This window comes from Myodes glareolus, chromosome 7, assembly GCF_982192425.1.
Source record: "Myodes glareolus chromosome 7, mMyoGla1.1, whole genome shotgun sequence".
NCBI classification, from domain to species: Eukaryota; Metazoa; Chordata; class Mammalia; order Rodentia; family Cricetidae; genus Myodes; species Myodes glareolus.
Window position 1 is genome coordinate 81,119,052 of NC_142032.1, and position 17,576 is coordinate 81,136,627.

At 37.8% G+C, this 17,576-nt stretch overlaps 1 protein-coding gene across 7 annotated transcripts in view; it reads right to left on the minus strand.

Annotated features, from left to right (window-relative positions):
- Tnrc6a (trinucleotide repeat containing adaptor 6A) overlaps positions 1-17,576 on the minus strand; it is a 167,758-nt gene that overhangs the window by 50,116 nt on the left and 100,066 nt on the right. For 6 of the 7 annotated variants that reach the window (XM_087908484.1, XM_087908482.1, XM_087908487.1 and 3 more), the window contains 2 exons: positions 11,687-11,774; positions 3,518-3,539 (listed from right to left, as the gene is read on the minus strand). In XM_087908484.1, the coding sequence (XP_087764610.1) occupies positions 3,518-3,539; positions 11,687-11,774 (110 nt within the window). Of the gene's footprint in view, positions 1-3,517; positions 3,540-4,223; positions 4,413-11,686; positions 11,775-17,576 lie in introns of those variants that run through there. The other variant, XM_087908486.1, reaches the window with a different exon arrangement.

Below are 17,576 nucleotides of genomic sequence, written 5' to 3' on the forward strand. Positions count from 1 at the left end.
AAAAAGATTTCATGTCAATTAAAATAAGACATTAACGTGGGCTCAATGAGTTAACATTAATGGAAAAACGAAGGAAAACAAACTAAGATCTGTATTCACTTCTGACTAGGATGAGCCACAGTTGTAGATTTAGCTCAAAGTGCTACTCTCTAAAAACTCAAATTTTCTACTCACATACTTGAAAGCACAATACCTATCTAACACCCTGCCTCTAGGCCCCAAAGCTTCTAATCCACTACCTTTTCATTCTACAACACAGACATTGGCTGAATTATCAAGGAACTTGTCCAAAATCACAGAAATAAAGACTGCAAAGGTGACAGTCATTCCCAGTTACTGTCTTTAGCAGTGATTCAAAGCTCTCAGTCTTTGGCCATCCCAGCAATATTTTCCTTAGGACACAGCAGAACAAAGGCTCTTATTCAGAATACATTCTAAAACATATATGTTCCTCTTATCAGAATTAAAGGACAGTAAGTGTACATATTAATACAGGTGAAATGTTTTGGTGTGTGTCTTTTTGGAGGACTTGTAACTGATACAGCTACTCCTACTAACTAATCTTAATTCTTCTCCAAAAGCTTAAAAGAGAAAGTCCCTGGATTGTTCATTTTGAAACAGAAGCCCTAATTATTGCTTTAGTAGAATCTCAGACTCTCGGCTCAGGACACACTACTCTGGGATACTCCCACACACTCCCAAAAACAATGAGTTCTTCTCCTTAATTCCTGAGCCTAGTTATTGATTATAGCTCACTGCTAAACTGCTTTCTCCTAGCTCTTGTTTCCTTGGTCCTTTCCAAAATCACCACATAAAACTAAAAAAAAAAACCACACACAAAAAACAAACAAAGAAAGCTTACTCCTTCGTTCTCATCACTGTAAACAATTTACTGGTGGCTATAAGTTTCTAAAACAGAATGAGTCCTCAGCATTTCTGTGAAAGTACCATGTACATTAATCGAAGCTGACGTGTGTAAGTCATCTTCCCTCCTTCGTAAGGGGAAAAGAAAAATGGGAATTCTGAAAACCAAACAAAATTGTTTTCTTAACTATTTTCCATGAAAGCAGGCAGCTATTTTTTTTTCTATCTTGTTAGTACAGAATTACAAATCTCATTTGCTACACAACTCAAAGCATCTCTCACATGAAGAAGAGAATCTGCCACTAGGAGATTCTTAATCAGCAATCATCTGTGTTCTGTTTCAAACGTCAGCACACATATTGGCCTCCGAATCGTCTCACAAAGTAGAAGAACAGTGGTGACAAAACAATAAACCAGACTAATCTCACCACTGCTCTAATTCTCCTAGAGATTAATCTCCCACCTAAGTGATAGAATGAACTGCAGGTACGTGTACCAGATTCTCTGGGGTATCACAGCAGCTGCAAACAACTTCTTCCATTTACCCAACAGGCTCAATCATCTACACCACTATTACATGCTTGAAGCCACAGCTTTCTGATGTTTTCTACTCTGAGCGCTACAAAATCACTTAAGTCCCTGAACTTTGTTCAGCATGAGGTCTGATCTTTGAGAGATAAGAACTAATGGCATCTCTAAAATGAAAACTGTAACAGCACCATACGACACAGCACTACATACCCACAGAGACAATGGCAGCACCTTGACTCCAGGTCCACTGCAGACTTACATTAGCAAAGATATGGCAAAACACGAATGTGTCAGCAGACAAACTGTAGCATACACCCGTGTATGAGCACACAGAGACAAACAGGGACGGGGACACGGGGACACAAACACACACACACACACACACACACACACTCTATGGAATGTTCTTCAGCATCAAAAAAGGGTTCCTTGACATTCAAAAGAGGTAACATGAAGACTTCTCACCAGAGGATCTCACAATGTAGCTCTGGCTGGCCTCAAACTCACTATTTAGACCAGGCTGGCCTTGCTCTCAGAGCTCCTCCTGCCTCGGTCTCTGGGATTAAAGGGATGTGCCACCATAGAGCAGCTCAGCAGCTACTACTCTACTATTATACCTGGCGTCTCTTCTCTTTACCCTATACTCTTTCTCAACCGTCTCTAGTCTTCCTTCTCTGTGATCACTAAGTCTCTAGGCCAGTATACCGTCAATCCCCCTTATACCCCTACGCAGAGACAAATATTCCATCCTTATTACCAGTTTTGTCTTTCCATCTCCTCTGTCCAGAAATGTATTTGTCTTAGCACTCTTAATATCTCCACTCATGTTTCAGCCAGTTTTTCCACACATAGAGGTTAACAGTTTGAAAACATAAAAGACGCTGAACATGGTGGCACATGTCTACCATTCAGAGCTCCTAGTTCCAGCCTAGCCTGCGATACACAAACAACCCTGTCTCAAAACAAAATAAATAAGCCATGCCACTTGTTTAAGTTCTTTATTAGTGGCTCCCAGCTGCCTATTAAATTCCAAGTTCCTTGGTATGTTCACATATGAATGCTTAACATTTACATACACTCATAAAGCTCACTTTGACTTGATTCCCACCTGCATCCCAGCACTGGGACTATAATAGCATGCCGTCATGCTCAGTACTTTACTTTACATGGGTCCTTGAGGTTCAATACAGGTCTGACTTACCTCCCAGTCAGAGATTAGAAGTTCTCCAGAAACTACCAGGTGGGGTAAGGACAGGACACTTATGGGAGCCCTGCAGCTGAACAGATATAGGACATTTCTCCTTTCCCAGGAGGTGTGTAACCTACGCTCACGGCTAAATCTACATATGCATATTTCTCAAATTCTGTTGAATTTTTTCCATTAATCAACACCGGTATTGCAAAGTGTTGAAACACTGAGGATTTTTCTCTAGTTTTTTTTTTTTACCAAAACTGTAAATAAATCCTCAAATTCCCGTCTCTCAAATTTTCCTTAGGTTCATGTAAACACTTTCTTCAGTAAAATACAGGGTTTATCTGCTATTTACTCTTATACAAGAGACTCTAATAGATGTCAGCTTAAATAGTGCTAACCTCATCACCATAACACACATTTCTGACACAGCTAAAACCCCAATTCGGTTTGGCCTCTGAGCTGTACAACTTTCACTACTAAGTACTCAAGGGCTGGGTAGCTGAAGGACTCCTGGCTCAGTGACTGCTGGGTTAGCAACATATTACTTAAATGGTAATACAGGAACAGATAGCACTACTGTGTCTTTATAAAGGACAGAGGACAAGGAACAAAGCAGGCAGAAACTTTTCCCCACCCCTGCACATAAGATTTTAGAATGAAAGACCAAAGGGAAGGCATTTGCCCCAAACTCTCGGACAGTATTAGAAAATGGGACTACTCAGAAAACAGTCCTAGGGCAGTACCTTCTCCACGTGGTGACATTCACCATAAAAAAAAGCCCCAAAGGAAGACACCAAGATGACAGCACTACATTAGTCTGTACCACCCCAGGTTTCTTCATAAACTTCTTTACCGTCCCAAAGTGAACAAAAATGCACATAAACAACTTTCTTTCAATGAAAGAAGAAATAGCTTTAAATAACGTACCTTTGATTTTTTGTTCAGTGGCCTAAAATGAAAACAAACAAACAAAAAACAATGTAAATATGAAACTGAAATAAATGAATTGTTATGATAAAATGTTCATATTACTATTATAAGATATACATTTTATTAAAGAAATTATCATTTAGATGAACCATATAGGAAAAGACATGCAAAGCATTCTTTTCCCATAGATGTGCCCCATTGTTCTTAATATTATGCTTACTAATAAAAATTTCTGTAATGATTCATTAGACATAAAGCATAGAAGACATTTTATGGTGGCTTATAATTTTTCAAATGTGAACTATATTTTTCTCATGTTATGTTTAAAATATTTTATAATTATCACCTTTGTATAAAAAGGTTTCTAACAAATTTTGTATGTCTCAATAGCTTCAAATAATCAAAGACTAATTATATTTTCTATAAAAGTTATAAATAATCACTTTGGCCAAATCTGTAATAAATTAAACTTCTGGATATCAAGTTAATATGTTAATTAAATACAATATTATACATATCTAGACAATATATTTATATAAATTATATATCTATATAATATACAAATTTTATTACATATATTAGTATAGTTAATATAGTCAACTTTTCAATATTTGTTAGGTGAGAAAACTTTTTTAACTAACTTGTAGCTTCTGACACATCTAATGTCTCACAAAATGACTGATGAGCAACTGAGCATATGAACCTGTTTCCCAAGGCCTGTGCGCATGTTCACTAGCTAGTTCTCTGACACCAACACTGAGGAGAAGGCTGGAGGACAGTGAGGCTCACTCAGGCAACCAGCTCAAACTGCAAGGGCCTCGACAAGAACAAGAATCAGCAAGAGAGGTCCCCAAGCAAAACCACCTTCTCATCAGAATTGCTGTATGGAGACCTGAAAGTAAAAGATTCAACAATGTTCAGGTTAACTAGAAAGGCTGAATATTAGTAGCTGAATAATAAAGAATTATCTCTAAATTTAGACAAAGTTTTACTTAACTGCCTCAAGGCATAATTCATTTTGTTTTGTCAAATAAAATTATTAAGTTACCAAAAACTCCATTTTAAGTTTACCATTATAAAGATATTTAATAAAAAATATAACAATTACTCTACTTTTGAAGCCACACCAAATGTTCATCTTCATTACGATGCTATGTCCAGTTTTAAAGCACTAGATACATAAAATAATGGCGGCCCATCTTATATTTTATGGATCAAAATTAAAAGGAAAACAGTGATGGAAGGGTAATGCTAAGAGGCCTGTCAACTACCTTGACAATAATTATTTATTTTAGGGAGAAGTAATTTTGAGAATCAGATTATAGGAAAAAAAATAATTCTTACAGAGAACTCAGTAAGAATTCTACAAAGTGTTAGAAGTGTTATATATATATACACGCTAATACTATAAAGCCAAAGAATCAACATAAGAATTACTTGGTAAGCCCAAAGTTGTTCTAAAAAAATTATATATTTCTTTCAAAGAAGATACATTGCAAGACGCAGAAATTCTGACATTAAAACCAAAGGTATACAGTGTTACTTTCCCAGACTGTGCTGGTGTGGGAAAGCAGTTTCATGTTGTTCTAAAGCAGTGGTTCTCCATCTTCCTACTGCTGCAGCCCTTTAATACAACTCATGTTGTGGAACTCCCAACCATAAAATTATTTTCAGTACTATTTCATAACTGTAATTTTGCTACTGTTATGAATCATAAGGTAAATATCTGTGTTTTCCAATGATCTTAAACAACCAAGAGTTTGACCCTCCTCCCTAAAGGGGTTATGACCCACAGGTTAAGAGTAGCTGTTCTAGAATAAATTGACAGCCTCACCAGTATTCCTGTTGCCTACAGAGAATGGCTCTGAGGAGGTAATCCAAGGCCTCTAACCCTGAGAACACTAACCTAACAGGGTAAAGGAACATCAGCAAAAGAAATCAAGAGCTCCTACAACTGAGAAGTAAATGCAAGTGGTAGAATTTTGCTTCTTTAAAGCAGGTTTCTGGAACCTAGTCCAAGAACCCAGTATAATCATCAAAGTATTATAATGAGAATTTCCAAGTGGGCCCCATATTTTAACAGTAATTGTCTCTACTGCCTTAAACTGTAGCCATTAGTCATACACATGATTATCGACCATTGAAATAAGGCCAGTTTAAATGGAGACCTTCAAAATATATACCAGATTTCTAAGTGAAAATTTTTCAAAGAATAAAAACTACTTTATTAACAATATTTTGTATAAATTGTGTACTAAAACAGCAATATTTGGGCTCTATACTAAATTACATAAATATATTAGAATTGTCCTTTATGTTTTCTTGTATTGTTTTTTAAATAAGTTTTGCTATGTACCCCTGGCTGGCATGGAACTAACAGAAATGCTTCTGTCTCTGCCTCCCAAGTGCTAGGACTAAAAATTGTTTCTTTTTTACTTTTAAATGATTCTTCCTTTTCAACTCTCTGAGTCTCACTTTCCTAGTTCTTCAAATGGGGAAAGTTACCGGTTCATATTTCAGAGTTATTTTGAGGATTAAGCAATGAAACATTACAGATTGGACTAGGAAAATACATGTCATTATAGATATAGTTACTCTACAAAACAATTACAAGGTTCTAACAAGTCAAACATGGAAGGAAATAGTTGGCATTTTAAATATTTAACATTTTTCACTTTAAAACAATCTTTAGTTGTGATTCTACAAATGGAGACACCAAATAGGAGTAGACAGGACAATGGATGCTTCATTCCCAGAAGTTCTGCAGTGTCTGTCTAACCTTCAAAGTGTCTAAGCAAACTATAGGGTCTCGGGTTCTGAACCATGCCTTTATTGCTGATAATATGTGACTTGATCAAATTACTTAACTTTTCTAAATTAGCTAACGTTCTACCTCATCTGCAAAACAGCGGCAAATGCACTTCTCTCAGCACTGTCATGAGACTCAGGACTCCAGATTGGCTCAAATGAAGGAATAGGACACTGGGGAGCAGTCAGGTATACGTTCCTGCTGCTGTCAGCTATACTGCCTACCTGAGCTTTAGTTCATTTCTAACTCTCACATTTGTAAATGTGCTGACACGCACTCCCAGTTCTTTGTCTTTCTCCTCTCTGATCATCTACAACACCTTCCCAATATTATAATTGAACAGTGATGGTGTAAATAAGAATGACTCCCACAGGCTCAAATGTTTGAATACTTAGTCCCCAGTTTATCAACTAAATTAAAAGGTGAGGCATTGTTGAGGGAAATATGTCCTTGGGAATAAGCTTTGTGGTTCAAAAGCCCACACCATTTCCTAGTTAGCTCTCTCTGTCTCTTGCTTGTGGATCAATTGCCCCAACGCCATGTCTGCCTGCCATGATGGTCATGGACTCATCCTCTGGAACTGAGTCCTGGTAAACTCTTCTATGAGTTGACTTGGTCATGGTGTCTCTTCACATACAAAAGTAACTAAGATATCCATGAGAGGCCTGTCCTTTTCTGAACAGAAACAGAGGGGTGGGTGGAGTGAGGGAACTGGGAAGGGAAGAGGGAGGAGAAATTGCAGTTATGATGATGTTTTTTTTTAAAGTAACAAAGACACAAAAGAATAAAGAATTAATCTAGTTCAACTCATTTTTTTTCTTCCTTTCTTTTCCTTTTCTTTCTTTTTCTTTTCTTTCTCTCTTTTTTTGTTTTTTGTTTTTCAAGATAGGGTTTTTCTGTGTAGCCCTGGCTGTCCTCAAACTCAAAGATCTAAGTGCCTGTCTCTGCCTCCTGAGTGCTGGGATTAAAGGCCTGAGTCACACCTGGCTCAACTCAACTTTTTAAAAATGAGGTAAGTACTACTCAATAGTCTTTCCTATGAGTTAGCAAATGGTAGCTAGTCTGAGAAAGAATAAGGGGTGTGAAAGGACAGAGCCAAAGGGTCAACATTTCAGCGCCCTCAATAAGTGCTCCTCAGTCTGGTCCTGTTATCACCAAGGTTACAGAAAAGCACACTGATGAGACTCTACACATCATCCCCAAACGGAGGAAAGAAGTTAGATGTTTCTACAACCTAAGTCTCTTTTAGGCTTTAATAACTCACATCTATAAAACCTATAAAAGTCCCTTCAATTCAAACAGTAACAGCAACTAGAATAGCACGAATGTTAAAATATACTTTATATCAGGAAATTCCAGTTTGTATTATTGTTTTCCCCAACCCTTCACTATTATATGCTTTCTAGGAACTACAATTACACGTTTAAGTGAAGGATATTCTAAATTATCCCTCCATAATTAACCTATTTCTCAACCTCCCTTTCTTTACTGCAGTTCCCTGAAGATCCCTTTTGAAATTTTTCTTCTAAAAATGGAACCTGGGGAGAGATTTGTGCTAACCCTTGTGTTGCTGCTGTTGCCCTAGCCCCTCTTAATGGCTGAAACTATGCCTGTGCACCATCAAATTATTTTCTAGGTCTAAGAATCAGAAGGTTCTTCACTATATGAAAAGCATTGTACATATATAGGCACATCTTTATAACGGAAAAATATGTTAAAAATGAAGTCATCCATAAAGCAAAGGATAACCAGTCTACAGTCCACAACCCCAGAGAACCCAGACAACAAAGAGGACCCTAAGAGAGACATACATGGATCTGCCTAGGAAAGAGAAAAAGCAAGATCTCTTGAGTAAATTGGGAGCATGGGGGGCAAAGTAGGAGGGTAGAAGGGGAGAGGAGGAAAAATGTATAGCTCAATAAAAATAATTTTTAAAAAACCTGGAAAAATGCAGTCATAAACTCACTGAGTTCCATGTTCATTTACTAGGGTAGGAAATGTCATTTTTTTAAAAAAGTACCCAATTTACTAAATATTTAAACATATACTTAAATAACAAAATAAGAAAGACTTATAGTTAAAATACTACAGTGAGTTTTGAGGTTTCTAATAAGCTTTAAGGAGGAGGGGCAGAGGACTCTGGTTTAGTGTAGAGCTTGCTTACTTACTAGGCTCAAAGCTGTGTTTAATATCTAGCACTCAAAGAAATTGTGTTACTCGGTTCTTTATTTGAAGCAAAAAAATATCTCATGGTATGAACTCAGATTTCAAAGGCACACAGGGGCTGTTAGGAAATTAAATCTACATGTTTTCTGTATTCATAGCATGATAAACTACATTTTATGTCCTATTATATAAATTTTCCTTAATATACTATATCTCAATTTAAAAGTTCACAAGGTAACACTGCATGGAAAGCAGAGTGCTGTGATAGTTTTGAATAGACACCTAACGGGAAAACAAGCTTTCAATTTTACTTCTGTTTCTGTTGCCTTGATGAAACTAAGGTTAGCCACTGAGATCACCTTATACTGAACACAAACAGATTAGAACAGGTAACAGCTGAAGTCTTCCTCAGAAGTGAGAGTGCATGGCTAATACATCCTAGAACAGGCAGATTATGATGAGCGGATGTTCAAATACTCATGTAAAAATGGTCCTGCCCATCTGACTCATGTTTGTCTCTTACCACCTACTGGAGTTTACTTGCTGGCTCCTACATGAAACAAAAAGAAAGCTTCACAAAGCTTGTCTTAACAGTTTGTGACTCACGGTCTTTCATATGAGCCAATCTGGAAGTTTCCTTTTTTTAAAGGAGCTATTTGGTAGCAGTGTATGGAAATACCAGCTGTCCTTATTTTGTCAACAGGTTGCATTCAAATTTCAGTTTTCTGCAACTTAGAGAAGCTGTATTTACAGTGGCAGTCTAGACAACGAAATTTAACAATAACTGAGGGCTTTAGTCTTTCCTTTAGTGGATAGATAGGATACACAGCAATAACCTACTCATATGGGAGATCTAGTAAAACAAGACATTTTTATCTCTCAGCCTCTGATGGTTCTAGTGGGACATGATGAGACTGTGAAGGTGGAACCAATAGCTAAGGCAGGAAAAGAAGTGGGAAAAGAGTAAAAACTTGTCACTGCAAATTTGATGAGATGCCAAATAACAGGATAAATCCCATTCAAGTGCTACAAGTAAATTTATGCATACATAAGAGAGTAGTTTTACTGACTTGGTGATTTAAAAAGTGGATTGTGAGGGAAAAAAAATGAACTTTCACAATTGGGTCATTATTTCTATACGCTATGATTTAAAATTACACTACAAAATAGTGTTTAGAGAAATTATTCTACTAAATGTCTTTCTTTTGCAGAATTTTCTCAGTGAGCAGGGCTTATTCCAAACACATATGCCTAAATATTACTTAAGCTCTTTCCCAGACATGCTGTACTGTAGCTTACCAGCTAAATCTTGAACTACTTAGGACCAACAAGGCCTAAGGCAACAACACTCAGAAGCTTGTCAAACAAGATTCTACATTAAGCACACCAAGCAGACTCCTCACCAACCTCTAGTTTATTTCAGGAGTTCTTTTAAGGGCAAATGACACCATGGCCCAAGAATACAGTAAGCTTTTTCCAACCTTAGACATAGAGGACACAACTCTTTCATAAATACCAAATAAAGATGGACCAAACTGCAAAGACCATACAGTACCAAAAAGCCTCTGGTGGAAGCCCATGGCATCAGCCAACGTAAGAACCCTATCCAAACTCATACAATGCATATACTATGTACTCTTTTCTGCTTCCCCTGAGAGCAACCAGACTGGACTGACAGATTAGTGTCACCTACCATTCCTCTTCACACTCAGTCCTCCAAAGGGCTCTGTACTCCATCCCTCCCCAGAATACTTGCTAATGGTGCACCACCTAGAACTGATTTATCACTTCTCCTTGGTCTGTATTATCTAAGTAGGTTAACTGATCCTAAATATATTTAATCACTCAATGTAGAATCTAAAAGTCAAGCTAGATGTTCTATCTTCATAGCCACTAAGCAAATTCTAAGGGTTATGTCAATAGTGCCTTAAGCCAGTCAATCCCTTCCAATGCAACTCAACACTTTCCTAAGGTAAAACACAAGCTTTCATGTCATTCACTAAAAATTGTCAATAATTTCCTCAAGAAGAGAATTTGCTTACCACTACCTGCTTCTGAGCCATCTCCTGATATTCCTACACCCCCCCACCTCACACCAAGCTTCCACATTTTAGGATGTACAAACTACAAATTCCTCATTCTGGGTTTACTGTGCTTTGGGTACTTTTCTGCTCCTTAATCACCTGACTCATTTCTATCCTAAGAAAATGTCCTGTTTTTCTCACTCATCTCAAGCTAAGGTATCTTCCTCTGTGCCTCTAGAGTTGCCCATAAAGATCCACTTTATGTGTGTGCCTTATGTGTGCTGTTTCCTAATGAATAGCGAGAAGCACAGTGCCTGCCGTACTTAGTCCAGTTCCCAGCACCTAAGAGAGGGATGCACTATAAAAGCATAGCAGGACTTTTTCATTAAAGAATGAACAGTAACTGCTGGGTCTTTTAGGGCACTTGAAAATCCTTGAGAATTTCGACAGAGAAGACTGAGGGTTAGGTTTGCTAACTTGGCATGCTCTGCTTTGGGTCAGCTTCTTCTCCTGTATTGTGTGTGCCTAGAGTTCTTCTCTCCAAGAAATGCTTTAGGCCTTGTTTTATAGTATCTTAATTTAAACTGAAAATGTATAAAGTCAGGACTAGTATCAAATAAAAAGGGACTTTTATTCTCTATCCTGTCAAAACTTGCTTAAATGTGGCTTGCTTAAATATAATTTACATTATTTCCTACTTTTGCACATATATTTTACTACCTCATTTAACTCAACACTTACAAAATGTAAAGAAACTGAGGCCTAGAAAGTCTAAATAAAATCGATGGACACATCATTCTATAAGTATATGAGCAAGTAAGACTTCAAAACCATGTTTATCTTCATAGCCACTAGGCTATATTTGTACAGCTACAAATTCTGTGCTCTTCCCACTTATAAAATTAAAATGAAATACATAGGAATCACTAATTGAAAGAAAAAGACCTATGAGATGTACTTACCTTTGAAAAACTCAATACCAGTAAGATTATCTATGCATTGAATTACACATTCAGCAAACTACTATATATGTACATTCAAAGACATTAAATATTAACATGAATCTTTAATGAAGTTAACAAACTTAAGCAGATGCTTTAACAAAGCCATGAGTAATTTCCTTTTACTCTATGTTCAAACTGCTTAACAAAGTTTATCATATACTACCTTCTTTTGAGCAGCTTCCTTCTTTTTCTTGTCGTCTTTTTTCTTTTTCTTTTCTTCCATCAACTGTTCTTCTTCTTGCACTAAATCCCTGAACCACACAGTTGCAATTAACTTTCCCAAAATGAATTTAGAAATAAAAATAATGTTGCACACAGATTCATTTTCACTTATAAGAAATAGAGCAATTTTGTCTTTATTCAACACAATTTGCGACCTAGCCACACAGCTACCATGTAGTACAATTTATTTTCTTTAATTGACATAGCTTTCCTTCACAAGTATGAGGGCTTTCATCTTAATGTCATATCAAGGAAGGCAACAAAAAATTGACAAGTTTTACACTGGGAAATTCAAATTCCTTCCAATTCTAGAATATAAACACTTTGTAAGTTGTAGTTAGCTTGCTAAGGGTCCAAATTATCAAGCAGTACCTAACGGTGATGGACTGGGATGGTACTAGGAGGGGCTTTCTCTCTCTTACACTCTGTGTGTGCATGTGTTTGTGGGGATGTGTGTGCATGTGTTTGTGGGGACGTGTGTGCATGAGTGACACACTTTGTGAATATGAATCAAAAAGCCCAGAGCCCTGCATATGTTAGGAAAGATTTCCATCACTGAGCTACATACCCAGTCATACACATTTTTCGAATACAAATTATTCATAAATATATAACATGTATTTTAGTATTATAATAATCTCAAACTATTCTTTCTTTGGAAACAATATATTTATTTAAGTTTGTTTAAACTTTTGGAAACTCAAAATTTCAAAGTTGCCAACAGAAAAATCCTCTTGTTCAGGGTATCAGGACTAGAGAAACTGCTTCCTCTTTCTCCCTTCACCTCACTGAAATTCGGAGAGAAATTAATAGTGAACTACAACAAAGGGAATCATGTCCAATGATAAACATACAAGTTTTAGGTAGATGTACCTGCCACCCCTTTAGTAGAGCTAGAAAACATTTAAGACGGGGACAACAGGAGCAGAAAGACACTGGTGGAAGGGTTACGTAAGGAACAGAAAAGCCAGATCCACTCCAGCCACAAACACATCAACAACTCTAATCCCTGAGTCCTTCCAGTCTGCATGGTTACAGGAAGTATCTGCTTAAAAAACCTACTTAAAACTGAAAAGAATGCTCTCTAAGGAAACTAAAACTTCCAAAGGAGGCTCACAGGTCTCTTCCCAGAGTGCACAGCTCTCCTTATTGAAGGCTACTGGTTCTCTATCACTCAAGTGGGGCCTGTCCATTCACATGGTGCTTTGGATTAGTCCTATCATTCAAGGACAGTCTACTCAGAAAAGAAAGCTATGAAAATATGGAGGAACCTCTCTAGCTACCTTCATTAGTCAGCCTAGAGTCTAAGTTTCATAATACGAATAAGAGCTGTTCTGTATATTGAAGAAAGTCATCATATACAAAAACAGTATCTAATTGCCCTAAATAAGTTTTCTGAAGGACACACTATAAAACAACCGGCAGCCATGAAGAGGTTCAGTGGGAAACATAACCATTTATTTGTTAAAGCTGAATGACAGTGGGGATGTAACAAAATAAAACCAGAAAGATAGGCAAATATATATGAAACTGGAAGAGGCTATAGACGTACTGCAGAGAGCTTAAATCTAGCCTTTCTGATGGAAGCAAGGGAGGGATGTAAATAGACTGAGAAAACAGAAATGACTGGCATCATGCACAACTGAAATAACAGATTCACGCCAGATGCATAATTGAACTTCTTTATATTCTATGTAAGGACCATCCCAACAAAGTCAAAGGCCAACGTGACCACAGTATACAAGAGTGGCAGATTGAATGGCATACACAAAGATAATAAGGGTATGCCCACAGGAACATAGGGAGAACTCAAAAGCAAAAGCCTCAGTGTCACCATGTCAGAACTGGGATACAGTCACATATGGTGGCACATGCCTGTAAACACCAGCGTGCATAGGCAAGAGGAACACAAGTTTAAGGCTAGCCTATGCTACATAGTGAGGTAGGTCCTGTATCAGAAAAAACAAAACATGTTTGCATCGCAGTATTTCCCAAGGCTAAGATAAGGAGTGCTTATTAACTACCATGGTCTCCAGTGGCATCCAAAGAATGTCTACCCCACTTGTGTCAAGATATCACCCTTAAAGCATTTGTTCTTCATGGCCTTCTGTCAACTACAAGCTCATCCTTTTCTGATTCTTCTCCTATCTTAAACCTTATTTAGTACTTGTTTTGCAAAGTTAGCAAGTGTCTTCTTAGTATTTATGGCACATGCTGCAGATCTCAAAATGTAATAGGGGTTAATAACTGACATTCAAAGGATAGGGGAAAAGTTATTCAATACTGTCCTTACCACTCATGCTTTTCCCCAAAGAGAAACACACACTCACTGACTGACTGACTGTCTGTCTGTCTGTCTGTCTCTCTCTCTCTCTCTTCACATTCCACAGTTTCAATATTTTAGTCATACTCCCTTCAAGGCTAGTAGGAAGATATTTCAAAGCTATCATTCCATGAATCTACATGCTGCTAAACAGAAACTGAGCTCCCCCTCCAGGGTTCTCCTTCTATGAGAACTTAGTATTTTTTCTTATAGCCTGCATCACATATAAAGCCTCTGAGTGCCCAAAGGGAATCTTCTAGGAAACAGAAATGCTCTGATTGGAGTGGAGTTATATAGTTGTATACATTTGCTACATCTACTACCTATAATCAAAATGTAAATGTCATTGTATATAAACTGCATCTCCCATGTGATTTTTTTAATTTTAATCTTTATTGTATGTGTATGCTGCCAAACAGCACTAGGGAGTTAAACTTTCAGGGGCCAGCAAAATGAATCAGAGGGTGTCACCAAGCTTGACCATGTGAGTTCTATCCTCAGGACCCACCCAGGAGAAGGAGAGAAGTGGCTCCTGCAGGTGGTCCTCTGACCTGCACCTTTCCACTACCCCCCCACTAGATAATAAACAAATGGTTTTTAAAATATTTAAGAAATTTCATTTTTTTCTCCTATGAATGTATATGAGACAATGATAAGGGATAAACTAGACCATAACAAGTAAATACTGTAAAATCTGGCCCTGTGCAGTTGGATAGTTTTAAAAACCTAAGAGAAACAAGCTAGGGAGATAGCACCTCAGATAAAGGTGCCTATCACCAAACTTGACTGATAACCTGAGTTTGAGTCCCAAGAGTCACATGTGAAAGGGGAGAGAAATAGCTCCTTCTTAGTTGTCCTCTTGACTTGCATTACATTATGACATACACACATGCTCACAGTAAATAAACACAGTAACAAAATAAAAATCAAGAAAGAAAAACACAAAAGCATAATAAAACTTTTTGGAAAGTATGGCACCAGTATGGCAAGTTATAATACAGACAGACGGCTATCATTCTACCCTGCGCACCATCCTTGAGGATGTCTTACAGCAGCGAAGCACTAGAGCATACGGCATATGTATATGAAAGTTCACTGCAAGTCTCTCTGAAAGCAAACACTGGAAGTCCCATCAATGAAGATATAGCTGCTGCACAAAAGCATAATGAAAAGGAGCCTATTTGCTTACTCACTAGAAGGAGTATTCCTAACATAGGAACGCAAGTTGCAGATTCACAAACAATACTATTCTGTATTTTTTAAGTAGTGTATCAGTGTTATGTTACACATTCAAGATGATTCCCGGGTTATTCACTAATCTCAAGTCACTGGGAAGGGAATGATACATAGGTGAATACTATAAAATAATAGCAGCAGATTAACCCAGAGGAAAACATTAAGTCATAGTACAGGCATGCCAGACAGCTAACTGTGGATGAAGTAGGCTTGCATGGTGTGCTGAAATGAGTTAATAAAACCAGCACAGCAGGTATTAACTACAAACTGATCCTTGGCCTGTATCAGAAAATTGGATTTCAAAAGCTTTCATTCCCGAATTGATGAGAGTAGGTACCCGGTGCCTGAACTGCACAAGTACTACAATTCACCTTAACACCTTATTTTTTCCTCTAAGCATAATATAAAACCAGACTCCAAGAGAAGCTTTGAGCAACAAATTTTTTATCTACTTTTATTTATTTTTACATGTACGAATGTTTTTGTCTGTGCACGTGTTTGCCTGGTACCCGAGGAAGTCAGAAGACAGCTTCACACCCTCTGGAACTTGAGTTATAGGTGGTTGTGAGCCACCATGTAGGTGGTAGGAATCTAAACTAAGTCCTCCATAAGAGCAACAAGTGCTTTTAACTGCTGAGTCATCACTTCAGCCCAAGGACAATAAATTTCTAACAAGCCTTGCCTCTGGCAAATATCTTAAAAATGTTTCCCTTTGACGGTAGGAAAATTAAGCATATCTTTTTTAACTGCATGGAGTGGAACTCTGGAAGCTGACACCTAGTTTCCTCAGAACTTTAACCTATATATCTGTTTCCTTTGCTGATTTTTTTTTCAATTTCCTTTCATTTTGAGGGACCTGAAGTTAAGACACATTCCCTGATAGGTAGAAAGACAAGGAGAGGGACCATCCATGACTAGTTAATGAAGATGGTGAACTTCCAAGAAGGCTGGCTTCTTCCTCACCCTCCTAACCTAGGACAAAAGCCTGACAGTTTAAAACAAAGACCTTATGGGCATTTTCTCCCTCCACTGGTGTCCCTACTGAGGGTCAATCAGCCATTCTGGTTTTCTTCAAACTGACCAACCCTAAATTAGGGGAAGAAATCCTTCAAAAACTTTTTAAATTCCCACCACTCAAGGAGAGGCTAGGCTTCAGCTTCCAAGGTCCCTACTTTGCTTTGCAGTCATTTTTGTGTGCTTGCTGTATGTGTTTTCTCTCCCCAATAAAAGCCTTTTTTGGCTGAGTCTATCTACCGTGTTTAAGAATTTCCCCACTTCTACTTGTCATTCTCAAAACTTTCCCCCCTGCCTTTTAATTATTTAACTGGCAGGGAAAATGAACCTGATCAAGATCCCTGGACAGTAACGACTGCACAAACATTTCACACAACTACATGCTGAATCCTGCAGGTCTTCCTCACGAGAGGAGATTTTCCAGTCAAGAGAGCACAGAGAATGACATGAATCCCAGGGAGCATAAAGACTGGTTAGCCTGACAGGTTAACAGGATTGACATAAAATGGAATCGTAGACAACAAGTAAGTGTTGGGTAAAAATAGGTAGCAGAACGTACAGTGAGAAGTAATCCAAGTGAATGTGTAACGCCCAAACCTCAATGCAAAGGAAAGCAAGGCCAGTACAGTGGGACAGCTGACAGCGTGAGGGAAAAATACTGATGCTAACTAGACTTTAAAGTTTGTCAGAAAAACAACAATAAAGCACGGACAGGTGGTTCTAGCTGCTGTAGGAACAGAAACAAGAGGTAACGTTTCTGATAGCCCAGTCAGTAGGTCACACTCACACACATCAAGTGCATGCTCACTATCGTTATAAACCCCTATCTGCCCTCTTTTCTCCTGATGCCCCCCACCCACTCCTCATGGCTTTACTGCTTTCCTCTTCACATTCTCCTCAGTCTTGATTTCTGTGTTGATCAATAAACTAGTCAGGCTAGACAGTAAGTCACTAGTAACCTAATTAACATCAGCAGATAGTAGGACGGAAACCCAATCACAGCATAAACTGGTAAGGGAATGAGTCAGCTGAGTCAGTTTCTGCAATAACTCCTGCAGTAAAATGACAGAACAGAAAATGGAGTTTGTGTTTTGAAACAAAGAAAGTTAATGTGGAAAAAAATGAATAAAGGTAACATTGAAAATAATTATGAACCAGGGTGTGTGACAGATTATTTTCAATCACAATAGTAAGGAGTTCCAAGTAGAGAAGCAGTTAATGGTAAAATGGTATGAAAGGAAAAGAGGCTATACTCCAT